The sequence below is a fragment of the Protopterus annectens genome, chromosome 1.part1, assembly GCF_019279795.1.
Source record: "Protopterus annectens isolate FY-2018-M chromosome 1.part1, PAN1.0, whole genome shotgun sequence".
Taxonomy (NCBI): domain Eukaryota; kingdom Metazoa; phylum Chordata; order Ceratodontiformes; family Protopteridae; genus Protopterus; species Protopterus annectens.
In genome coordinates, this window is record NC_056726.1 from 1,282,738,164 (window position 1) to 1,282,764,663 (window position 26,500).

The window sequence follows — 26,500 nt, forward strand, 5'->3', positions numbered from 1 at the left end:
AAGTCAAATATTCTAGTAAGTAACTCATCTAAAGAACACTTTCAGAGCCATTGTGGAAAAAGTTCCATGAAAGCAGTAAGGTCACAGCATTGGAAATATCAATGTAAAGAATCCTTGCATTATCCGATGTCATGGTGGGGTCGACACTGTAATGTTCAACAGACAGGCTAATGTCAGATTCAGAAGAAGAAGAAGAAGAAAAAAAAAAAAAAAAAAAAAAAAAAGAGTTGGTCTGCCTGACAGAGTAATATGCACCGAGCAGGCCAAAGGGGCTGGCATCACAAAATCATTAATCAAAGCTGCTACTCTAGACATAAAGACCATTGCATGAAATGGCACTAAAAAGGAAGAATAAAACTAGCACCAGAGGAAAATGTGCTTGCAGACTTCGTGCTGAGGCTGTACAAGGCAGTCTGAAAAGACAAGAAAATGGTGGAGCAAGCATGAATGTCTGAAGTTAAGAACTATTTTAGCAAAAGAAAGAACAACCAATAGTATAGTCAAACAAGGAAGAGGAACCAGCAGGCTCAAAGGGAAACATTAAATTTCTCCAGAACAAAACTGAAGGTCCAAAGGAGGAGCAACAGCTTTTCTTGGGAGACTATTATGAAGATGGCTTTCAAAAACTGACCTCAAGACATGAGGCAAAGGGTGAATTCAAAGGTAGATGAGCAGAAATGGCTTAAGAACTTTAACAGATGAATATATGCCAGACCAAAAGTGAGCAACTCAAATAAGAAAGGACAGTAGAAATACCAAGAAAAGACGTCAAAGTCATGCTTGAGACACCAAACAAGAACGGTTCCATTTTAGCCAGGCAGTATTTTCTAGTAGTGGGTTTCCGGCCTGCTGCAAAACCAGAAGCACATCCTCAGAAAATCTGTGAACAAAATTAATCAAAACCCCATCATCCAGACAGTCAACTTGGAGTGGGCAAGAAACGGTGAATGAGAGATCCCTTGCCCTGTGAGAAAAAAAATCCATCCTGTGAAGTAACTTTTGAGGATTGCCCCTGGTTGATGAAGTACAGTGCTGTCTGGGCCAAAAGGGAGTCCCAAACAAGATTTTGGGCCTGTATAACATGATTTTGTGCAGGACTTTTGGTAGCAGAGAAAGAGGGGAATAAGCATACATAAACCTCCGCTTTCAGGAAAAAGACATGGTGTCCATTTTCCAAGCCAGAGGACTTGGCATTCTGCAGCAGAACTGAGGAAGTTGCCTTTCAGAGGGGAGACAAAATCTACTCGAGGAGCACCCCACTGATGTACTTTGTCCAATAACACCTTCCTGTTTAGCATACATTTAGGAGTATCTGTCCCAGACCTGCTTCAAGTGCCTGCCACAAGACTGCACTCAGGGAGAATGTAAACTACTTGAATAAACGAATGAGGGCAGACAGCAAAACCCCAAGCCCGAAGAACCAGTCTGCAAAGAAGGTAAGATTTTGTGCCCCCTTATTTGTTGACGTATCACATGACTGCGCTATTGTCTGTGAAAATCCTTAGAGGACCTGCAACCCAAAGCGATTGGAAGACATGAAGAGTCAGAATCAGAGCTCTCTCTCTCCTTGATGTTAATATTGTCTGCTAGTTGAAGAGACTGGCCCTGAAGTAGTTATTGGAAACTCCCCAACCTCATACAGAATGCAACAGTGTACAGCTCCCGAGTGGGAAGAGGAACCTAAAAAGGTACACCTGGAGTCAGTGAAATCTGGTAAATCCAAGAACAGGAAAATCCAGAAGATGGCAATGCTGAAGTTAAATGGCCTTGAGACACCAATTAAATTCTCTCATAACGAGTTTGAAAAAAGGTAATACTGTAAACAGCAGATACCATGTACCCCAGAGCTGTCAAATTCCTTTGCAGGAAGGACTGGAAGACAGATAAGACACTGAAGATAAGCAGGTAAGGAGAGGACCTTAAGGGGTGGAGACAAGTCATTACTGGTATGGTCTGAACCTTGCATCCCAAAAACATTTGGTCCTGAGAGGGGTCACCATACGCTTTGAGTTTTAGTGTGAACCCCACACTGCAAAGCAGCATAGTGAAGTGAAGATCGCAAAGCAGGAGCTGCTGAGAGGGGGTCTGCATTAAAAGATCATCCAAACAAGGAAAGAGGCTAGAAATTTAGTAAACAAAAAAAAAAAGAGAGAGAGACTCTCAGAGCAGCAGAAAGATCACAAAGCAAAGCAGTAAACTGATGTTTTCAGGAAATTGTTTCTTCCTGACATTAGGATTAGGGTGAACATGAATGTGTATGTGAGAATCCTTCAAAATCAAGGGACGCCAGAAAAGCTTGGGGAAGCAACAGAGAAAACTGAAGGAATTTTTTAGAAAAAAAAGTGCTGACAAAGGAGAGATTTAAAATGGGCTTCAAGAGCCCACCTTCATGGAACCAGAAACAACCTGGAGTATAACCACCTGTCCTAAGAAGGGGGAACAGGCTGGATGGCTCTGTACCAAAAGATCTTGAACAAAAAAAGGAAAATGAGGCAGCAGCTGGCAAACTGAAGGCCTGAGAATGGGGAAGGAACTTCCAAACCATAAAATGATTATGGATAATAGAAAGCATCCAAGAGTCTGTGGTGACCTGCTGCCAGATAGGAAAAGACAGGGTCAAGCAGAGGGAGAGAGAAATCTAGCCAACGGGTAGAAATGGTTGAATGTAAAATGAAAGATTTGTCTGAGAAAGTAGGCTTTTGACTCTGAGAAGGCTGGTCAGAGAAAATTCTCTTGGAAGCCGGCTGTCTAGGATGCCTACAGACAAAGGAAGGCTTAGATGGATAATTTCCTGAAATTTAGGAAGAGAATGATTTATTTCGGACCATGCATAAAGCTACCCTTCTCTTGTAGAGTCTTAATCTCAGCAGCTACAGTGCCAAAACTATTCTGGTTGTCCAAAGGAAAATCCAGCGATTTAGCCTCGACAGCCACAGAAAAAACCTGTAGGTGCAAGAGTACCTCCTCATCACATATTGAGAAACAGCACTCCTAGGAGGCATTGGAAGAATCACAGCTGCATTTAATAGAATGACAAGCCACCTCAGTGGCAGAACTCAAAAAAGGAAATGGCAGAAGACTTTGCCTTAAGTCAGGCATATCAGTCATAATGCTCCCAAGTTTAGAAAAGCCAGTACATAACCTAATCATATAGGTCTGGTATTAAGTGGCTCTGAAATCTAAGGTAGCAAAAAGTGTGCCCCCCCCCCATACCTTTCTATAGCATGACTGTCCTTATCAGAGGGTAAAAGCTTAGATGGGAACAGCAACTTAGATTTATCAATAGCTACAGGGCTTTTATACTAGACCTTTTGAACTTCAGGAACTTTACAGAACTGGAATCACAGGGCTTGAGAAGCTGAAGAAAATAAAGTGTCTAAAAGGGCATCCAACATGTTAGTGACTGCCAAAGGCCTAACAGAATCCATATGCAAAAGTTCATAGTAACTTCTTGAATGTCAGAAACCAAAGAAAAATTCCCCTTAAAAGTTCTATCACACAAACTACAATGTTCCCAAAGGATAATTCCTCCCACATGGGAATCGGGAGACAAACCACAATGTTCCCAAAGGATAATTCCTCCCACATGGGAATCAGTAGATAGTGAATCCTCTTTTAAGCCCAAAGTAAGAAGGTAGTGGATCTGAAAAAAGTGCACCAATGACTCCTCAGCAGAGTCTAAATCCAAGTCATCAGAAGAAGCAGACTCTTCCTAAGATGTTTGGAAGGAGCAAAAGACCAGGGAAAAGGAAAGTATAGTTGTGTACACTTACCATAAATGTAGATGTTAGGGTGTCTTCACTGTTGCAGTCATCACTGTAGGGGTTCTTCCTGCCGGCAGGTAGTCCTCGATCGGCCAGAATCCCAAGGTCTAGGTCCAGCGTCGGCTGTTCAGTCATGCTCCCTGACGTCAGAGTGCCAGGAGTACAAAGCTGCCAGCCGACGCCATGTTCTCTAGTTTTTCTTGCCCCAGATGTCAGGTGACTAAAAATGAAGGCCAATAGTAAAAACCAAAAAATAACATACCACAAACCCCATAGCCTGTAGCAAATACACCTCAGAAGAAAGGTGAAGTAGGTAAGCACACTAGTGAAAGTATAAGAGGGGACAGGAGGGAGGGTAACCCAGACTGCAACAGTGAAGACACTCAAACATCTACATTTATAAGTGTACACAACTGTACTATGTTCGTGTTTCACTGTTGCAGTCATCACTGTAGGGTTGAATCCCAAAGCTGAGATAAGGGGTGGTGGTTATAGAGAAGGAGCGGCTAGAAAGCCCTGCAAGACTGCAGAAGCAAAGCCTGCCCTAGACTTAGAGTAAAGAGGGAGATTATAGTGCTTAGAGAAAGTATGCACTGAACTCAAGTTGCAGCTTTCAAAATATCTTTGGTAGGTACTCCCCTGAGAAAGGCAGCTGAAGTAGCAGCAGCTCTGGTAGAGTGAGTCCTAATTTTTCCTGGTATTTGCTTTCCATGATGAGAGTAACAAAATCTGATTCCATGCTCAATCCATTTAGAAATGGTCTGTTTTGAAATGGCTTTGCCTTGGGAGTTTGTTGCATAAGAAACAAACAGTTGCTCTGTTTTCCTGAGATCCTTGATTCTGTCCAGGTAAAAAAACAAAGTTGTCTGTGTACATCCAAGGAATGCAAGATCCTTTCCCCCTTATTTTGTGGATTAGTGAAAAAATTTGGCAGGTGAATACTTTGATTTAAAGCCACTTTGGAAACCACTTCAGGCATGAAAGTAGGATTAGTCCTTAAAGACACCCTATCTTGGTGAAAAATAAGGTAAGGTTCCACAGCATGAGTGCTTGTAACTCCAAGACTCTCCTGGCTGAAGTCAAAGCCAGTAGGATAGCTGTCTTCCATGATAAATACTTAATATCAGTAGTGGCAGCAGGCTCAAAAGGAGGCAAACTGAGTTTTTCCAGAACATAGTTGAGGTCCCAGGCAGGTATGGGTGGTGTCCTAGAGGGCCTTAAATTCTTTGCTCCTTGTAGATAGTTTCAGAAGTGGATGCGAAAAGAGTGGAGGGTCTGTATTGTAATGTGCAGAGATAGCAGAGGCATGAATTTTTATGGAGAAGGATAAACCCTTATGTAGCATGTCTGTTAGGTAAAGCAAAATCAGAGGGATATTAGGAATGAGAGGATCCAAATAATGAGCATGCATCCAGGTGCAAAATCTCTTCCATTTACCTGCATAAGATTTTGTAGTGCTAGGCCGTCTGGCTTCGAAGATAACATCCATGACCTTTTCGGGAAGGGGAGGATTAATCATAGATCCTGAATTCACCAGGCTGAGAGTTTTGACATGTGAGTGCAGAACCTGGCCCTGGTGTTGGGACAATAGATTGGGAATCTGAGGCAAAATCCAAGGTGGTTCCCGAGATAGATTCTTCAGTGTTGAGTACCAGAATTGACTACGCCAATTTGGGGCCAGTAGAATCATCATCTTCGGCTTGTCCTGCTTGATCTTTAATAACACCCGTGGTAGAAGAGGTAGTGGTGGAAAGGTGTACCCCTTGAGGTTTTTCCAACTGAATGATCGTGCATCCACTTTCCATGCTAGCTTGTGAAAAGTCCTTGTGCAAAAAATCTGTAACTGGTGGTTGAGGGGGGATGCAAATAGATCTATGTCCGGGCAGCCCCAGGCTTCTGTAATTGTCTTGAATATGTGGGTGTCTAGCATCCACTCGTGTGGGTCTGTCAGGTTCCTGCTCAGGCTGTCTGCCAAAGTATTTTGTTTCCCTGGCAGGAAATGAGCTTGTAAGATCCACTTTGCAAGCTAGTGCTGTTTTCCATAGAGTCATGGCTAGTCTGCAAAGGGGGTAGGAATGTGAGCCCCCCTGCTTGTTTATGTACCACATAACTGTAGTGTTGTCTGTTCATATCAGTAGTTGTCATGGTTGTAGAAGATCCCTGAAAGCCAAGAGGGCATTCTGAACAGCTAACATCTTTTTTAAATTGATATGTAGGTGCTTCTGATCCTCTGTCCAAAAACCTTGCAGACCCTTTCCCTGCAAGTGGGCTCCCCATGCGTAATCCGAGGCGTCCGTAGTTAACACTTGGCTGGCTGGAGGTAGACTGAAGGCTTTGCCTTTGTTGTGAAGACATGCCATGGACCGCCAATGGAATTCCTTTTGTAGGCAAGGCAAGACGGCAATCTACGTTGTCTAGACTGTGGCAATGCTGGGACCATACACTTTTTAGGTACCATTGTATTTTTCTCATATGTAGTCTTGCATTTGGTATGAGAAGGATGCAGGAGGCCATGTAACCCTAAGCCTGCAGGAATTTCTTTGCAGTTAGCAGAGTTATAGAAGCCAAGGTTTTGAAAGTGAAAGCCAGCTGTAGTTGTTTTTTGGATGTCAGGAATGCCATCTGGGTTGTTGTGTTTAAAAGAGCGCCCAGAAAAGTTATCCGTTGTGTGAGGGTCAAATTTTACTTTATGTTTACAGTGAATCCCAGGTACTCGAGAAGATTTTGAACAAATAGCAGGTGCTGGAGTAAAACATCCTTGCTGTCTGCTTGAATAAGGCAGTTGTCCAGATAACGGTAAATATGAATATCCTTGAGTCTGCAATAAGCTACTACTGGTGCCAGGCACTTGGTGAAGACCCTGGGCGCAGTAGACAAGCCAAAGGGCAGCGCAGAGAATTGGTAATGTTGTTTTGAGCCGACCTTGAACCGGAGGTGTTTTTTACACTCCTGTCTGATAGGGATGTGAAGGTAAGCCTCCTTTAAATCCAATGTCACCATCCATGCATTTTTTCTCAACAATGGCAGGAGCTGCTGCAGAGTAAGCATTTTGAACTTTGGTATCTCCAGGAAAGTATTTAAGACTGACAGATCCAGGATGGGTCTCCATGAGTTTTGGTTTCTGGGAACTAGAAAGAGCCTTGAGTAAAAGCCCTGCCCAGTCTCCGATTGTGGAACCAGTTCTATGGCCCTCATAGCCATGAGGGATCCCACCTGGTTTAATGCCTCGGACCATTGGTGTTTTGGTAGGTCTAGCCATCAGTTTGGTCTTGCCAAGGTATGAACGTGGAATTTGTAACCCCTTGAAACTACATCCAGAACCCACTTGTCTTGGGTTATGCAAGTCCAGTTTTGTTGAAAAAGAGTTTTCCTCCTAGAGGGGCATCCATGAGAGAAGTTCCTGGAGCCATGCAGGGGGAGTCATTGAGCCTGTTTTCTAAATGATTGAGGTCTGTCCTCTCCACCCCTGGAGGTAGAAGCACTCCATTGTCTAGGTCTGTACGAGGTCTATGTTTGAGGCCTCCCACTGGTGCGCCTATATCTACCCCTCTGAGACCTGTCCGAGCTGGGAAATGACCAATTTTTTGTTGGCCAATTTCTGCTAAATCTAGGGGGCTGAACTTGTAAGAACTCTTTAACCGTTTGCATGGATTTTGCCTTATCCTCCATTTTCTTTATCACCTCTTCAGCCTTAGGCCCAAACAAAACATTATGCTGAGCAGGAGAATCCAGTAACTTTGCTTTCACTTGATCAGGTAAGTTTTGTTCCTTTAACCAAGCACATCTTCTAATGACTGTGCCAGAGGCAGCCGCCCTGCAAGAAGCCTCCAAGGCATCAAAAACCACAGTGTAAACCATGCTTCCCCACTTGTTCAGTAGCATGCATCAAATCATGTAATTCCTTATTTTCTGCACATGCAGAGATGGTACCTAACTTTTGTTTCATAACAGACAGTTGCTGATATTTTAGCATATGAAATTGGCAATTTAAAGCCCTAATCGATAAAGTAGCAGAAGTATACACTTTTTTGCCCCATCTCTCCAAAGCTCTGGAATCCTTATCTGTTGGAATAGGATTTTTAGCAGAGGCAGCCTTAACCCCCTTATGACCCTGAGAAATAGTTTCTGGATCAGCAGTAGGATTTTTGTAAAGGAACTGGTGGGAGTCAGGGACCCTGTAATATCTGTCTGGCTTAGCAGGAGCTGGAGGAAAGGAGTTAGGAGTTAAATTAGCCTCAGAAAAAGCATCATCCACAATATCCAAAATAGGAGGCATAGCCAGGGGTCTATGTCTGGGATGAAGGAAATCCCTGAGCCTTCTCTTAGATTCAGAGTACTCCTGTCCCTCCCAGTGAAAATGTTCCCTCATGTCATGTAAAGTTTTCCCAAAAGAAAAGTCCTCAGGGGGAGAAACTGACGGAATAGATTCCTCAGCATCAGAATCCTCATAAGGAGGGAAAGAATATTCCTGTTCAGAGGAAGACACTGAAGAAATTGATGTCTGATCAGAAGATTCATAATCCAACTCTTGCCTTGGCCTGTCTGGAGTGGGATGTGAACCCCTAATCATGGTTAGCAAGTCCTCCGCCATTTTAAGTAACTGTTTTTGTGATTTGGGTCCCGGATCAGAAGAGGCCTGGGCTGGTGTCTTAGATTTAGAAGGAGTCTTTGTCTTGGGTTTTGCCTTTATCAGAAGCTGTGTAGGCCTGAAAACCCCCTCGGAAGCCGGTACCTGCACAGCGGCTCCGGACCCATCCGAGGGAGCATTGTCCGAAGATCCTGCAGCTGGAGTGCTCAAAGGCCTAGTTGGCTCCTCGTGGGAGTCCGTTTCGGCTATCTGTTCTGAAATGGCCGATGGCAGGGGCTGCGAAAGCGCCTCACTGACGACGGTCGAACCTGAAGCTGGCTCTGGTTGTGTAACGTCGACTGATTTGGACCTCGGAGGCCTGTCCTTATCCTTGCGCCGTTTGTGAACTCCGGTAGTCAGAAGGGTGTCCGACGACATTTTATAATTAAATCGCCTACCGAAGTAGTGAAAAGCAAAATCGTACCTCCGCTTAATCGTGCGTTGGTTAAATCTACCACAAAACCGACAACTAGCTACGTCGTGGTCAGGGCCTAAACAAGGAATACAGTAAGAATGGAAATCCTTATGAGGTATTTGCTTCCCACAAGAAATGCAATTATTAACTTTTTCTAACATCGGACTGGAGCAAGAAAAAAGTTTCCCCAACGGGGTACTTAGCTTTGAGAAGTAGTAGTAAGTCTTCAGACTGAAGCACGAAAAAATATCAGGAGTCAGTCGACCGGCACTTGCAAACTGCTTTCACCGCACGGCAAGAAAGACTGGAGAACATGACGTCGGCTGGCAGCTTTGTACTCCTGGCACGGCGCTCTGACATCACGGAGCATGACTGAACAGCCGACGCCGGACCCAGACACTGGGATTCTGGCTTACTGAGGACTGCCTGCCGGCAGGAAGAACCCCTACAGTGATGACTGCAACAGTGAAACACGATGAACATCAGGAAATCCTCAAGGGGGGCTTCAGAGATATAACAGCACTGAAAAGCACCCCCTCCCCCAAGTAAAATCCTGACATTCTTTGTGCGGATTCTTAGTCACAAGGACCACATGTGTGCTTTTCAGTTTCTTTTTTAAAGGAACATCAGCTTTAACAAAGCTAGGATGTTCAGACCCCTGCCTATATTCAATGAAGGTACCATGCACCTCTTCCCTAATAAGTATATGGGCAATCCCCATAAGCCCTTACAACATAATTAGGTGTGGTCGTAGGTACAGTCTCAGACATGCAGGTAGGCAGCTCCAAAAATCAGCATCCAACTGGGTTACAACACAGGAAATCTGAACTGCACACCAAATGGTCCATGGGGTCTTCATCCAACCTGACTTGAACATTCAGAGGAGGCAGAACAGCAATAGTCTATGCACACATTTTTAGCCTTTTTCACTAAGCTAATAGTTTTATATATTGGTTCTCCAGGTAAATGGAAATGGACAGACTACTGCAGACAGTTTGGGGACAAACCCTTGGCAGATCTCAGAGCACGGTTGTGAGTAGCACTCAAAGGCACCACTCGTGTCCATCTTTGAGAAATCTGCCTCCCACACTCACATTTTCCCTTCTTGGATGACATGTAAAGGGGTAAATCTAAGAGGAGAAAAAGAGGAAGGTGGATCCCAACAAGGCACTTAACTTTAGAAGACTTTGTAGCTCGAACGTCTTACAGACAGAATTCAAGGCAGCTGTCGCACTGACAGCACAGCAGTTCTGAGGATTAGGTGATTGTACATCACGTACCTTACGCTTTGACACTGCACACACACAAGATGTACACAGTGCCTGGAAGGTGTAAAGGCTTTGGTATGCTGGCTGGACATTTGGCTATCTTAAGTGGGATATACTCGTTACAAAGAATACTGAAAGTGATAAGTAAGGACATCTAAAAGAGAAGTCAAACATTATAGGAATGAGGACTGCATATGCCACGCTGAGCACGTTTTATAAGCACAGTGGCCCCAATGTCTGTGGGAATCACTCCAACGGGATACTGAAGATCAACCTATCAAGAAAATTCTGACAAACTGATCAAGCCAGGAGGAGGAATAAAAAGCTTAGTAAATAGTTCAAAAATAAATCTTGTTAAATTATGAGATGTATTCTAAATCTAAAACTGTTTTCCGTAATGGTTTATAAACCTTACATTGGTAGTGCTTTACCTTCATAACAGTATTGTACACGGAAATGAAGTGTGTAAACAGGTCCAGATAACGGGTAGTAAAGACAATTGCAAATAGAATCTGACTCTTCCCAGAGATACCTAGCAAAGGAAAAAAATGGTGAATAAAAAACTAAAATAAATGCAGTAAAAATGCAGAATTACAAAATCTCACTAAACAGGCTACACACAAAATTCAAATTTCCAGTAGTTTTGCAGAAAAACCTACAGCATCTTCCAACTGACAGCAGACAGAGTATACAAGGCCAATCCATTCCCTTCAAATTCTTTACCGATGAAAGACAAATATACAAGTCTTCACCAAACAAAAAGCAATTTGAACAGTTAAGGACAGCTGAGTAAAACTGAAAGGTTTCGTCTGAGCTAAAGGAAAATTAAGCTAATCGACAATATATAATGTGCAAGACTAACAGCTCATTGAATTTTTCTATCTTGCGCCCCCTCCCCCTTTAAAAAAACAGGAAATATTTCAGCTTATATTCTTGTTTTTAAAGGAAAGAACAACTTCCTGGCTGCACCTCATAGGTACTTGCTAGGCTATTGATCTGGTACTTTTATATCCTTATGTTTTGCATATAAATAACCCAGAGATAGGCCGAACAAAGACATGCTGGGACATTTACATATTTTCGCTATCCAGCAAGGCTAGGTACTCTAAACTGGGGGCAAATCAGTAATTACCCCTCTCCCTTTATAAACATAGGCAAAGGAACACAGTTTCCTGGAAATAATAATCACTGAAAGAGGAGAGAGAAAATACCCTCAACTTTTTATTTCCATTTTTAAACTAACAGAGAGACTATACTTCTGGACATTCCCTACTCATTTGAGCACAACTTCATTAAGGACCATTTCTGGTTTTTAATTCCCCTTCCTCACACTCAACATTTACTTGCTGTCTCCTGTTCTTACCTTCTACGTTACGTTTTTTTCTCACTGCTTTTACCTTACTTGGGTCTGCCCCGCTCTGTTCGCCCTGCGGGCTCACTGCTTCCCTACCCCCAATTCCCACCCACCCCCAGTAGTCCTAGACTTGTACTTCACTAAACACTCCCCCTATTTTTCTCAACCCATCACAAACCTCCTCATCACTATGCCACTCCCCTCTCTTTCCCAATTACTTCTAATTACCTCTCTTTTAAACTACTCCCTTACCTATCCTAACCATTTTCTGCACTACTTCCCATATCTACCTCCTATAAAACCTCCACTAATTTCTTTTTTGCAGATTTTAAACCCTGCTCAATCTCTTGAAACATTCTCTCCTATTTTTCTACTTCTACTCACACAAGCTACTCTAATCTCATATCTACTCACTACTATGGCCCCAACACACAAAACTATCTTCACAAACATACGACTCTTAACTACCGCAATAGCCTCTTACCATAACTTACTCACTCACCTTCTTTGAAAATCTTACTCTACTTGAACAAAACCATCATTTCCAACAAACTTTACCATCTTCTTTCATCTACATCCTTAACCATAGTAACATAACCTGTATCTCTAACTATATACTAACAAAATATCAGAGAGCAACCCATGTTACTTCACTATCAAAAATAATTTTAATATTTCCTACAAAATCTTGTAATTTCTACACTATCCCCAGCGTCACCTCCTCCTAGACTGTGATATTCATCCAAACCCTGGACCCAATAATGACAATAGCAATAACCTTGACAATGTAACTTTACCTAAGATTTCTACATTAGCTGAAGCACCTAACTCCCTCCTGATAGCTCACCTTAATATTAGAAGCATTAACAATAAAATTTCCCACCTGCATGCACTCCTTGATTTGCACTCATTTGATATTCTATATCTTACAGAAACTTGGCTCAAACCATCTACTCTAGACCAGGAAATTACTCCCTCCTGGCTTTAATATCCTTAGATGCGACCGCAAAACCAAAAAAGGTGGAGGTATAGCCATTCTCTATAAATCTAATCTCCCAAGTTTCCCCCTTTAATGTGCTTCCATCATTAGACACCAAATCTGAAATGTCTACCAAACTCCAAATCAACAACTCCAAATCTATCTACCTAATTTGTATGCATCTTCCCCCTGGTAACAATACCAATACTCTTGAAAACTTAGTTACCTCTCTACCCAACTACCCCAGGAGACCATTGTACTGGGTGACTTCAACAGACTGGTTCACCTGCAGTTCCCAGAACTCTACTAACCACATAAATCTCTCTGGATTCTCTCAATTAATAACCACTCCTACTAGAATCCACAAACCTAGCAAGAAAGAATTAGAAGTTATGTACCTACCATAACGTTCCATGTTAGTTGTCTTCTCTCGCCTTCTTTCTTGCTGGATGGGTTCGGAGCCGATCCTCGGCTCCGACCCGGCACTAGCTTTAGCTCGAGAACTCCTTTTACCAGCTCGAGGCAACCCTATATCCCATGATGCAAGGCGGAACTACCTCAGATCTCGTTTGGTAGCTAACTAACCCTGCTAAAGACTTATCCTAATATAATTAGGAACCATGGTTCCTAAAAGAAGTCCTCATAACAATGCTCCAGAGGAAGCAATCTAATAGGAACTCTCCAAGATCTGTCCAGGCCAGGGGGAAGGAGGGAGGGACGCAAGAAAGAAGGCGAGAGAAGACAACTAACATGGAACGTTATGGTAGGTACATAACTTCTAAATGTTAAGTTGTCAATCTCGCCTTCATTCTTGCTGGATGGGACCAGCCCCTAGCACCTGTATCCCGGTGGCTCAATGGAACAAACTCTTGAGAACAGTGGAACCAAAACTGGCCCTATCTCTGGAGGCCAAATCCAACTTGTAATGAGACACAAAGGTATGAGGCGTGGCCCAAGTAGCTGCTGCACAAATAGTGTCAATGGGAAGTCTATCCTGAAAGGCTACAGAAGTGGATAGACTCCTGGTCGAATGTGCTTTTGGCTTAGAAGATAGTTGTTTGCCCTTAGAGAGTACACATAGGAAATGGTGGAAGTCAACCATCTAGATAAGGTCACTTTAGATACTGGAAGACCCAACCTGTTTCCTGCATAGGAGACAAACAATTGGTCTGATTTTCTAACTTGTTTAGTCCTATGCAAGTAGTACCTGAGCTGACGGTGAACATCCAAAAAATGTAGCTTCTGTTCAGCTCTGTCAGAATAGTTAGGAAAGAAAACTGGTAGATCAATAGATTGGTTAATATTGGCTTGAGATACAACCTTGGGAAGAAAGAAGGGTTAGTTCTGAGCGAAACCCTATCCTTATGAAACACCAGATAAGGTGAACGAATACAGAGGGCCTGAATCTCAGAAACTCTTCTTGCAGAGGTAACAGCCAGCAAAAATATAGTTTTCCATGTCAACAACTTTAAAGAACACGTAGCAGACGGTTCAAAAGGAGGTAGAATTAGGGATGCCAACATTAAGTTCAGATCCCATTGCGGAGGAGGATGTTTCACAGGCGGTTTTAGGAGAAAAACTCCTCTCAAAAAGGCTTTGCATAACTTATGAGACATGATGTTATTGTCCTGCAAGCCAACATGAAATTTGGAAATAGCAGCCATTTGTACTTTGACTGTAGATGATGACGATCCCGAATGAAAAACCTCCGCCAGGAAATCCAAAACAGAATGTATAGGAGCGGTGAAAGGATCAATATTTCTGGCGTTTGCCCAAATAGAAAACGCCGCCACTTGCTAGCATAAACAGTTCTAGTGGACGACTTTAAAGAAGACACTAAAATGTCTCTGACTGAGTCAGAAATCATTGGTAGCCTGGCTAGGGAAGGAAGTGGAGCAACCAAGCAGTGAGGTTGAGAGAATGAATGGCTCGGTGCTGCTGACCCGACTGGTGGATCAAAAGATCCGGAACTGGGTCCAGATGCCAGGGCTGCACCAGAAGGTGATGATGTAGAGACGGAAACCAAATTTGTCGAGGCCAATATGGAGCAATGAGGATCAATTTGGCTCTCAAGACGGTGGCTTTCTGAATGACTTGTGGAATCAATGGAAAGGGAGGAAAAGCATAAAGAAGTCCCGAGGCCAATCCTGGGTTAGAGAGTCTCTCAAGGGTTGGCCTGGAAGAGGAAATAGTGTGAAGTAATCTGGGCACTTGCTGTTTTGAGGGTAGCGAAAAGATCGCAACAAGGGTGCCCCACTTCAGAAAAATCTGATCCACTACAGACTGATTGAGAGACCACTCGTGAGGCATCAGAATAGATCTGCTTAGCCTGTCCGCCAATAGGTTGGACCTGCCGGGATGTGCGTTGCTATCAGAAACCGCTGAGAAGAGATCGCCCATTGCCAAAGTCTGAGAGCTTCTCGACATAAGGGATAGGACCTGGTTCCGCCCTGTTTGTTGATGTACCAGACCACGGACATATTGTCCGTCTGTACTGCAATAGTCCCTGTGGGAAGAAAGTCGTTGAGGGCTTGCAACGTTAAAAGCACTGCTCTCATCTCCAGGACATTTATGTGCAGGTGGTATTCTATGGGTTGCCACGTCCCGTGGACCATCCTGCCCTGATAATGCCCCCCCCACCCGATCAGAGAGGCATCCGTGGTGACTGTGGCAACTGGAGGAGGGGGAACAAATGGTCGGCCCTGATGAAGAAGAGGGGAAGATACCCACCATCAGATGAGCCCTGCAAGACTGTGTCACTAAGATCTCGTGTCTCATGGGCAGATCGTGGTACGACCACTGCGTGAACAACATCCACTGCAGGAGACGATGTGGAAGCGAGCTAGTGGAAGAAGAACAATGGCTGCAGCCATTAGGCCTAGAACCTTCAAGACAAACCTGGCTTTGACCTTGCTGCTCTGTAACAGAAGCTGAACAAATTTCTGGATGTCCAGAATCCTTTGATCTGTTAGTCTGGCTAACATGTTGACGGTATCTAACTCTGCCTATAAAGGTGATAGATTGGCAAGGCAGCAGAGAGGATTTTTCGAAATTCACCGAAATTCCTAGACTCTTGCAAAGCTGTAAGGTGTAGTCTCTGGACCGAAGAAGCTGATCCTTGGAGGTGGCGGAGAGGAGCCAGTCGTCCAAATAAGGAAACACTTGGAATCCTCGACGTCTCAGGTGAGCTGTGACCACCGCCATGCATTTGGTGAACACTCTGGGGCTGAAGTGAGGCCAAAGGGCAGTGCTCTGAATTGGTAATGACTGGCTCCCAGCCGAAGCGGAGAAACCTTCTGGAGCGTCTGTGAATCTTTATATGATAGTACGCATCCTGAAGGTCTATCGAGCACATCCAGTTGTCCTTGCCCAGAAAAGGCAGAATGGATTGCAGCGTGGCCATCCGAATCTTGCCTTTTGACAGACTTGTTTAGTCTGCTTAGGTCTAGTATTGGTCTCCAATCTCCGTCCTTTTGGGGACCAAAAGAATCTTGAGTAGAAGCCGGATCCTACTTGGTCTGCCGGCACTGTTTGGATGGCTCTTTTCCCAGGAGTTTTGAAACTTCCTGTTTTGCCAAATCCCTTTGACCGGGTGAGATGTCTGGAAGGGATTGTAGAGGTACGGAAACCTTTCAAGGGGATTTTGTAACCCTCGGATATAATCGACTGTACCCACTTCTCTTGTGATAGGGATTGCCAGGCTACTGGGTACAGCGAAATTCTTCCCCGACTGCCTCCAAGGGTGGACAGTCGGGCAACACCTCAGGGATGCTGAAAAGGCTTCTCAGGAAGAGGCTCCCTGTTGCCCTGGTTCTGAGGACCCCCTGCCTCTAGGGCGGCGTCTATTATTGTTACCCCTCTGCCTCTAGGGGTAAACTGACCACGTGTGTCCGTGTAGCTCCTTGGGCTTTACGGAACCACATCTTCCCCTTCTGACCCTTGGGATATGGTCTAGAAGGAGTGGAAAACTGGACTCCAACGGCAGAAAGAGTTTTACCGCCTTGTTCACATCTGGTCAAAGTATCCTTCACCTGAGGTCCGAACAAAGCCGAACCGTCAAAGGGGTGTTGGTGAAGGACGCCTTAAAGGGGTCCGCAAAATTACACAGCCGCATCCAGGCTTGGCGCCTAAGAGCAACACCTGTGCCTGCGGCCCTGCTCGTTCCATCGGCTGCATAAGATATGAGCCGCATGGAGGAGTTAGATATCGAATTCAGGATAGCTAGCTGAGAGGCAATCTTTTCCTGAGTCCCAGCAGCTGAAGGATCCTGGACTACTTCTCCCAGTTCCTTGAGAATATCTCGTTGAAGCCTGGTGAAGTGACAAAGGTAATTCAGCGAACGCATTGCAAAGGTCGCTGAAGAAAACATCCGCTTTCCATACCTGTCCATGGTCCTAGAGTCCTTATTAGGAGGATGGACAGGTACTGAAGGATCCGCCAGTTCCTTCTTAGTGGCCGCCGCCACCACCATAGCATCCACAGACACCTTTGGACAGGAACTGTTTGTCCGAAGGGGCCGTGATGAACTTGGATGGTCTCCTAGGGACAGGTTCCACAGAATCTGGAGCCGCCCACGCCTTCCGAGCCACTACCTGCATGAGTGGGTCGAAAGGCGGAGACACCCAGGAGGTGGAGGGTCGGGATCCAAAAGCCTCCAGGTATACCGACTCATCCTCGGAGGGGTCAATGGAGGGCCAATTCCCCCTCTGTTTGAGGAGCTCAAGGATGTCTGAAAATGAGACATCCTCAGAGGGGACCGTGGGAACCCTCCGACTCATCTAAGTCGGTATCAGATGTAGTAGACTCAGGGAGTCTGTGTTTTCTACACGTCCTCTTCCGAGGGGTTCCCCTGCAGGGTCAGGAGAAACCTCGATAGAGGAGGAAATTCCCAGTGGGGAAACCTGGGGCGATGGATCCCTGGGCCTGAGAGCAAGAGGCTGGCAAGAGGCATCTGCAGGCACTGATGAGGGAGGAGCTAGAGGGATAGACCGCTGACCAGGCTCAGAGGCCAGGACACTCCTCATCACCTCAAAGGCTCCTCTCCCCGGGAGACCTGAACACACCCGCTCGAAGAAACAGGAATGGTCGGCTCCAAGGAGAGAGAAGGCTCCGAGGCCGATGTCGGAGCCGAGCTTACCAAAGCCGGTTCAAGCTCCCAGAGGGAGAGCGGGTCGGACAAGGGTCCGATGCCACTAGCCCCTCGAGCCGACAGTGGAAACCCGACGACCGGATCCCTCCAAGGAAAGTCTCAAGGAGGAGATCGGAGCCGAGGATGACGGAGCCGAAGGATGTATCGGCTCGGCATCGAAACAGTCGCTGTCCCAAGAAGCTCCGCCCAACTCTGGTGTGGAGTCTGAGGAGGAATCTCAAGAATTGGGGCTGTAGCCAAGTCTGTTGAGACGGGCTATGGAGCATTTGGGCCAGTGCCTGAGACTACAACAGCCTGCTTACCACTCTCTCCAAATCGTGGTCAGACAGCCTGGAAGATCTCGAAGATCGGCTCAGATGGCTCCGACAAAAGAGGAGACCCCGGAGCCGAGTGAATACTTAGTATCGAAGGGGACCGGGATCTCTTATGGGCCGGAGCCATCGGAGCCGAAGTCCCTTGAACCCCAGATGGAGCCGAGGATCTCGCTCCGATGTTGATAAAGTGTCGGCTCCAGCCGGAGCCGACAAGGCAACAGTAGTCAGGGTATCGGAGCCGGCTGGCACCGAACCCACTACTCTAGCAGAAGAAGCATCGGCTCCAGCCGGAGCCGGTATCGGCTCCGACGGAGCCACCGGAGGAGGCTTGGACACTGTAGCCTGAGCCTTCGGTGGCTTAAGAGGTTTTCCTGCCCCTTGCTTAGGAGGAGAACCTTCAGGTTTTAACAAACCTCGGAGGATCAGTTTGTTCCTCCTTTCCTGCAGGACTCTCTGGCTAAAGGCATGACACAACGCACAGGAGTCCTGCAGGTGCAAAGGCCCCAGGCAATACACACAAGAAGTGTGACCGTCTGTCAGAGACATTTTCTGACAACACTGGTCACACTTCTTGAAGCCTGAGACCTTGCCTTCCCTAGACATCCTAAAAGGATATACACAAACAGTCCCCACAAACACACAACTTAATCCCTACACAGACACACAGGAAGGGAATAACTTGGGGAACTAGGCCTGACTAAAACTTTAACTGAAAAAACTATTTTAAAAGTTTAAAAAGGAAGGGAATAGGGTGGGCTGTACAAAATACAGGCTAACCTAACACTGAAGGGAAATTAAAACCCCTAACTAAACTTTTTTCTTATTTAACAAGAAAAACTTACCTCAGCTGGCAAAGGAGACCTCTTTCGCTAAGCGGCAAACGAGATCTGAGGTAGTTCCGCCTTGCATCATGGGATATAGGGTTGCCTCGAGCTGGTAAAAGGAGTTCTCGAGCTAAAGCTAGTGCCGAGTCGGAGCCGAGGATCGGCTCCGAACCCATCCAGCAAGAATGAAGGCGAGATTGACAACTTAACATTCTACTCTTGACTGCATCGTTATTAATAACCACCCTGGAAATTGTACTCCAGGAACCCTTGGCAACAATATAAGCGACCATATGCTTACCTACATTATTAGACAAAAACTCCATATCTCAACTACTCAATCTCAAAACTTCCCGCTCAAAAAAAATCTTTAATCCAGATAGCTTCCTAAATGAATTGCACGCATGTGACTGGTCACCACTGACCCATCCTGAACTTGATGAAGCTGTGACCTACTTCATCACTAACTTTCTTCAAATTCTAGACTACCACACACCTCATCGCTCTACCACACACCTCATCGCTCTACTAGAATAAGAGCCAAATCTGCCCCATGGCTAACAAAACAAACTAAGCAAAAGATGCTCCTCAGAAATAAAATCTGGTCTAAATGGAGAGCTACCAAATGTCCATCTGATCACCTCCTCTTTAAACAGTTATGAAATACCACCAAGAATGATATTGTTAGAGACAAAAAAGACTTCTACCTTCACCTCCAACAAACCAGTCAACAAACTCCACAAAAAAATTCTGGTCAGGGATAAACAAACTTCTTCAGCCAAGACACTCTACTACTCCTGTCCCAGCAGGTTTCAACCATAACTCCAACCAGATCCCGGATGCCTTTAATAACTACTTTACAGAAGCCATTCAAACACTAGCCAATTCTATACCTCCTTGTACTGCTTCCCCACTAAATACCTCCAAGACTTCATCTCCTACCTTTCATATACAAGCTGTACCCTACATCTCTCATCTATAAGCTACGTAAACTGAAACCTTGCACCCCCATCTGCTGACAGTCTCCCATCTGAATACCTACAAACTGCCGCAAAAGCTACAGACTACCCCATCTCTATCCTTAACAGAACTATCTCTGAAGGCAAAATCTCTACCATATGGAAAGTATCCCACATCATCCCACTACATAAAGGTGGAACTTCTATTGAGCTTTCTAACTTTCGACCTATTGCCTTACTCTCCCCATTAGCTAAGATAATGGAAAAATGTATTCACAAACAACTAATTAACCACCCACTACAAAATAACCTACTAGCCAACTGTCAACTTGGCTTCAGACCATTCCACAGCACGACTGCCCTTCTATCCTTCACTGACTCTATAAATAAAAAATTGTAACAACTCCTTTTCTCTGCACAATTTATTGACCTGTCAAAAGCCTTTGATATGGTTAACCATAACTTACTTCTAGACAAACTAAAGTCCCACTCTCTTGATCCACAAGCATTACAATGGTTTAGGTCTTATCTTAAAAACAGACAGCAAGCAGCACTTTGGGATAACAATCTGTCTTCACTACTTCCAGTAAATATTGGAGTCCCACAAGGCTCTATCTTAGGTCCCCTTCTTTTTTCCTTATTTATTAACAACCTACACATTAACATACCTCAAGCCACCTGCATTCAATTTGCAGATGACTCAACCTTAATCTGTACTGCTAAGAATATAGCCTCCCTCCAGTCCCTCACCCAAACGGTTTTCCATAATGCTGAAAACTGGTTTATGCAACACTGCCTCCTCCTAAATCCCAAAAAAAACAAAACTACTGCTTTTTACTCCAACTCATAAGTCACCCAATCCATTCTTCTCTATAACCTCTAACAATGCTACCAACATAACTCCAGATACTACAACCCGCCTACTAGGTGTAACAATTGATAATCGTCTTCACTACGATTACCATATTAACTCCATCATAAAGTCTGTTAACAAAAAAACTTGGTACACTCTATAGAATTGAACCCTTCCTTACCCCTTCAGCCAAGAAAACTATTGCCCAGACCCACCTCATTTCTACCCTTTTCTATGCCTCTGCTATATATACTAACCTATCTAAAAACAACCTCTCCAAACTTTCTACCAGTTATAATAGCATATCAAGATTCATCACATGCTCTCCCTTTAAAACTCACCACTGCCTTAACCTAAAACAACTAGGATGGCTAGAACTGCAGAACCATATACTCTGTCGACAGTTACTTATCACTGAAAAGATCCTATACCACCCCAATAATACCCCTATCCGCACTAATCTGATTTCACCATATAAAAATCTAGCTACACTACGTTCTGCTAATAAACTCCTGGTCTCCTCGATTGAATTTAACAAAGCTGGTGACTCACTTTTCTCAAAGACTACAGGTAAAAACTGGAATCGGCTTCCTCCTGAACTATCTACCCTAGCTTCTACTTTTCTATTTAAAAAAACATATTAAAGATCATCTTAAAACTCAGTGGCTTTGTCCTTGTGCTAACACAGACTGAAATATTTTTCCCCTCCTGCTCATACCTCTTTCCCCACTCTCCTAACCTATGCCTCCAAATCTAGTTACTCCCCTTTTTTTCATAGTAAGGAGGATAAACTATAAGGGCTTTACTCTGTCTTGCTCATGCCCACTTTTGTGTTTAGTATAATTGTTTTATATTTAGTTTAACTTTTAGTATAATGACTATAGTTTATAATTATAATACTATATTTTTCCTTTAACCAATGCTACCTCTGTACTATTATGCATGTCTTTGTTATATATTGTTAACTTTGTCACTGTTCATGCTTGGAGCTTTTCTCCCTGGGCCTCTACTAAAAATGGACATATATCCAGATAGACTAGCCCGGTCAACAAATGTAAAATGAATAAATAAATTAAAAAATCTCTTTTCTTTTTTAAAGCAGCCAAAGAAACAATTTCTTCAATGGTTATGGCACGATTGTACAAGTTAAATGTTCTGTATAATGCAGTTTTTGCATTCATGCAGGAGTACCTACTATCAATCATAAATATATGGCCAGATGGGAATCTCCTACATCATGTTATTTAACATGACCAATTCTTAAACTTTGCAAAACCACAACGCAAGTTAAATTTTACTCAAAGGTATTTCGTAGAATCCCAACTTGCTCAGCCAAAAGACAATGCTTTTGTTAACCAGATAAAGTTTATGGACCCTACTGCTCTTTTCTGGGGTGAAGAATGTAAGCACTGCCTGTTTAAGTGGCTTGCACAATGTGCTTCCTCAATACATTTCTCATCTCCTTTTACAAACAAAAACAGCAGCACACGAAATGGAATTTTCTAGGAATATCCTAATTCTATTTTCAGGCAGAACAGGTGAGCAAAAGTTTAATTCTAGTTCCCTGTATAAACCTTGGCTCGAGATGATTGTCACCCTAACCCCATGTATAAAATGGGAAAAAAGGGTTGAGGATGGATGGATGACACTTTTTGAAAAGTAACAACTTACTAATTTAAGTAATATTACGCACTTGCTGTTAACTGCAGAAGGAAAACCTTGTGGACCTCATGCATTTGTTCACATTCTGTTTTTTAAGCTTACTTCCTCCTCCAGCAAACCCTATCCATTCATTCCTCCTGACATTGTATACTTTTCAAATACAATAATTTCTGCAGCAATTTTATCAGTGGGAAATAAATGAAGGTAAATGCCAGTCCCCTAACTTGACGTTAAGCAGCAGTCATACCATGACCACTTTTGTCTTGATGAACATTTGATTACCAGAAAATTCAACTGGGTAGGAGCCCATTTTCAGCAGAGGCCTGAGGAGATGCACTCCAAAATATAAAAAAAAATGTGAAAGCAATAATTTTACAAAATAGGCTTAGGTTGCCTAGAAAGTGGCAAAGACATCAGCATACTAACATTCTCCTGAGGAAGGATAAAAAGAACTTGAAAGCTAGTATCAAACTATTTGAAAGCACGCCAATATAATGTCATTTGAAAGCAGTACATTTTCCTACAAACATGGGAATGCATCTCCAACTAACAGGCTAAAAAAGGAATAAAGAAACATGCCAACAAATAAAGGTTTTCAAAGATAACAGAAAAAAAATCAAAGCTAGTAAATGATACAGAGCTAACTACATAAAAATTATGTGCAGAACCATACAGATGAAGTAGGGGGGAATTTCTTGCAGTCAAATAGTTAATATACTTGAACAGTTAATACTATTCTCCCCATAAAGATTACTGCTGCAGGTTAGCCAATTATGTCAATGGGAAAGCATCCAGCAGTGTACCCTAATCTCACAATAGTGTGTGAAGAATTTCTCCCATACCCCACAGGACAGATGAACCAAAACCATATCTACCACTGGACTAGACATGTAGTTTGTAACATTTAGAAAACATGTCAATGGGGTTCAGCCAACAGCCTCAGTGTTACTGTTGAGCCAAACAAATGAGCCTATCCTTCCCAGTCAATATTTTACTGCAATTCTTACAAGAAAATGTAATGCCATTTGACCAAGTACTGCAAAAAGAGCTAGTTAGGTCAACCCAGTTTTCCTTTCATAAAGGACAAACAGCAGATTGGACAGTCCCAATTTTGACCCCTTTAAATTTATAACAAGTTATCTGTGCATATCTAGAGCATGAAAATGTTTTCACTCTTTCTTCCCTAAATGAAATATTAAAGTCAGAGACCATGTCAAACACAAAGGAGCGATTTGTACTTAGACACCATATCAGTGTAGAAACTGTGCATAAGTCTTTGCAAATTAAAGGAATGCAGTTCAGAATTTTTCTTGATGGAGGTACCTAAAAGTTGTGTTCTATCACACTGCAATTTAGGCTGTAGCAGTTTAAAGCTTCAAATGAAAGATGAACCATTTCTCAGCCATGCAAGTAACTACAGGCTGATAAAACGGTACAGTTGTGTAAAATATTAGCATATTGGTAGATGCATTATCACTGCTGTAATATTCATAACTGCTGGGATCTCCTGCCAAGGCTAGCACAATGTCCAGCCAACATACCAAAGCCTTTATTACCACCTAGGGAGTGACGTATATTAGATGTATGCTGTCCATGCAACTCAGAGCTGAACCGCCCCAGAAGAATTATGACTCTCAGTGGAGGGCATGTATATCTAGAAAAACGAAGCGAGGGAGAAAACGAGAGGAACCTCTCACCCAGTGCAAACTACCCATACAAAAGGAAGAGAGAGGGTAGGAAGGAGGGGGTGAATACTGCAACACTGAAAAGAAAGGCATCAACTTTTATGGTAAGGAGCCCTCCATAAACCCATGCATGATAGCCTTGACAAAACCTGTCCTGGAAATGACCTATAATTTGTAATGTTTTGTGAATGTATGAATCAAAGACCAAGTAGCAGCTTCAAAGGATGGCATTGGTGTCTAAACCTTTGAAGACCCCCCCCCCAGGTAAGCCACTGCTCTAGTACAATGAGCCCTCACAGAAGCAAACTGCTTACCATGAAAAGAACACAAATAAATTGCCTTAGAAATCCAAGAGAAGGTCTGCTTAAAAAAACTGCCAAACCCAATGTCCTGGTATGAAAAGAAACAAAAAGCTAATCAGATTTATGCAAGGCCTTAGTCTTGTCCATATAATATTAAACGTCTATGTAAATCCAAGGTATGAAGAACCTTCTCTAACAGATTGCAGAGAAGGGAAAAAAAGAAGCTGGATGGACTGATTAAAAGACAGCTCATTAAACCACCTTGGGCATAAAAGACACCACCAAGGCCTGTAGTTCAGATACCCTTCTGGCAAAGGTTAATGCAGCCAATAAACACTCTTCCCGGTGCAATGTTGCAAAGCAGCAGCAGGCTCAAAAGCAGCCATGGTCAGCTTTTCAATGACAAAATTAAAATACCAAGGAGGAGAGAAACGCTTTCTTGGGGGTCTGATATGCATAACGCTGTTACAATGCTCGACCTCAAACCCAGAGGTCAAAGGAAAAATAAATGGCAGACAGGCAATAACAGCTGACAAATGGGCTTCTTTCACTGAAGAATATGCCAAGCCAGCATGTAGCAGTTCACACAGATGAGAACAAAAGGGACCTCTACTGAAAAGTGGTCCTGGTGATGTTCAAGACACTAAAACAGAAAGGGTCTTCCATATGGACATATACAATTTTCTGGTATCAGGTTTCTGGGCCTCTTGCAGAGGTTGGAAGGGAATCAAAACCCTATCACCCACAGCATCAGCTGAAGAGTGGACAGATGAGGGTGAAGGAGAGGTTTTTTTTTCCTGTATGAGAAGGTCCTGTGTGAGAAGATCCATACTGTGAGGTAACTTGCGATGATTGCCACTGACCAGGAAAGGCCACAGAAGTACCTCACAAACAGGATTACTGGCCTCAAACAAATGCCCTACACTGACTGCCTCAAAAAACTCCAGCTTTACTCCGTAGCATATCGCCTACTCAGAGGTGATCTCTGCCTAACATATAAAGCCATGTCAAATCCAGAGCTGTTGGACATGCTACAGCTAAAGAAACCCCAATCCCTCCGAGCTACACGCTCTAGGGACCTAAACCTTGTCACCACAATAAACAGGACACGCTGGAGGGATAGATTCCTGTCCCAGAGACTTCCTATACTCTGGAAAAGCTACCCATCTATGTCAAGCAAAGTTGTTCATTAGCACTCTTCAAGAAAAATCTTGATGAGTGGCTGGGAAATAGGAAATACACCCAGAGGATCACTTCTGTGTCTCTGCTGGACAGTGGCACAGGAAAATAACTTTCTTTGGTGACGTACGCTATGGTACCTTGCTGGCTTGGCTTACGTAAGCCCTTGGGCCGATAGCCTAGTACCTACCTATGAACCAGATGGAATAGGAGGGGGCAACCAGCACTGTCTGGGAATCAACAAGATTTATGCAGAGTCCTTCTTGATTTTGTGAAGGACCCCTGAAAGAACAGGAAGGGGAAGAAAGGCATGTGCAGGAGTGCATCTATGAAAAATATGAGACAGCCGAGGACCTACCTATGAAACAGATGGAATAGGAGGGGGCAACCAGCACTGTCTGGGAATCAACAAGATTTATGCAGAGTCCTTCTTGATTTTGTGAAGGACCCCTGAAAGAACAGGAAGGGGAAGAAAGGCATGTGCAGGAGTGCATCTATGAAAAATATGAGACAGCCGAGGATGATGGAAAGGAACACAAGGGCTGAAAGGGAGCTGCTGAATCCACCAATGAAATTTCTAGTTTGCGATAAGGCAGCAGAGGAATGAGATGGTTCAGAGAGTAGAGGCGTTTAAACCACACTGACTTTAGGTACCACTGAAACTTACTTGTATATGAAGTCTGGTCCACGGAAGCATGGGGGATAGTGGGGGCTATGAACCTTACAGCTCTGAGTAACCCTGTGGCTAGAAGAGGGAACAGGGAAAGTAGAGACAGAAAATTTGTGATGGACAAAACCATGGAAGCAGAAAGGGACTCCAGCACTGGAACAGTCTGGAACTTCCAGTCTAAGAAAACATGAGCCTTGGAAGCCACCCATTGGGACAGTTTGGAACTTGCAGCCTATGAAAATGTGATCCTGAGATGGAGTCAACATTGCCTTCTGAAGGTTAACCACAAACCCCAGACTGTGCAACAGAAGCTGCAGCAAGACGTTGTCCAGATAAAGAAATCCCCTGAAGCCTGCAAAAAGGTGACTACAGGGGCTAGACATTTGTTAAGCACACTTGGGGCAGTGGAATGCCTAAAGAATTGAGTGAGAGAAACACAAACATCTCCTGAATCGAGGGTAGACAGGAATGTGAAAATAAGCATCCTCCATATCCA

At 43.8% G+C, this 26,500-nt stretch overlaps 1 protein-coding gene across 1 annotated transcript in view; it reads right to left on the reverse strand.

Annotated features, from left to right (window-relative positions):
* The window catches only part of KDELR1 (KDEL endoplasmic reticulum protein retention receptor 1), a 219,006-nt gene that overhangs the window by 111,184 nt on the left and 81,322 nt on the right, over positions 1-26,500 (reverse strand). Inside the window, exon 2 of the mRNA XM_044088942.1 lies at positions 10,506-10,606. Coding sequence (XP_043944877.1) covers positions 10,506-10,606 — 101 coding nt within the window. The remainder of the gene's footprint in view (positions 1-10,505; positions 10,607-26,500) is intronic.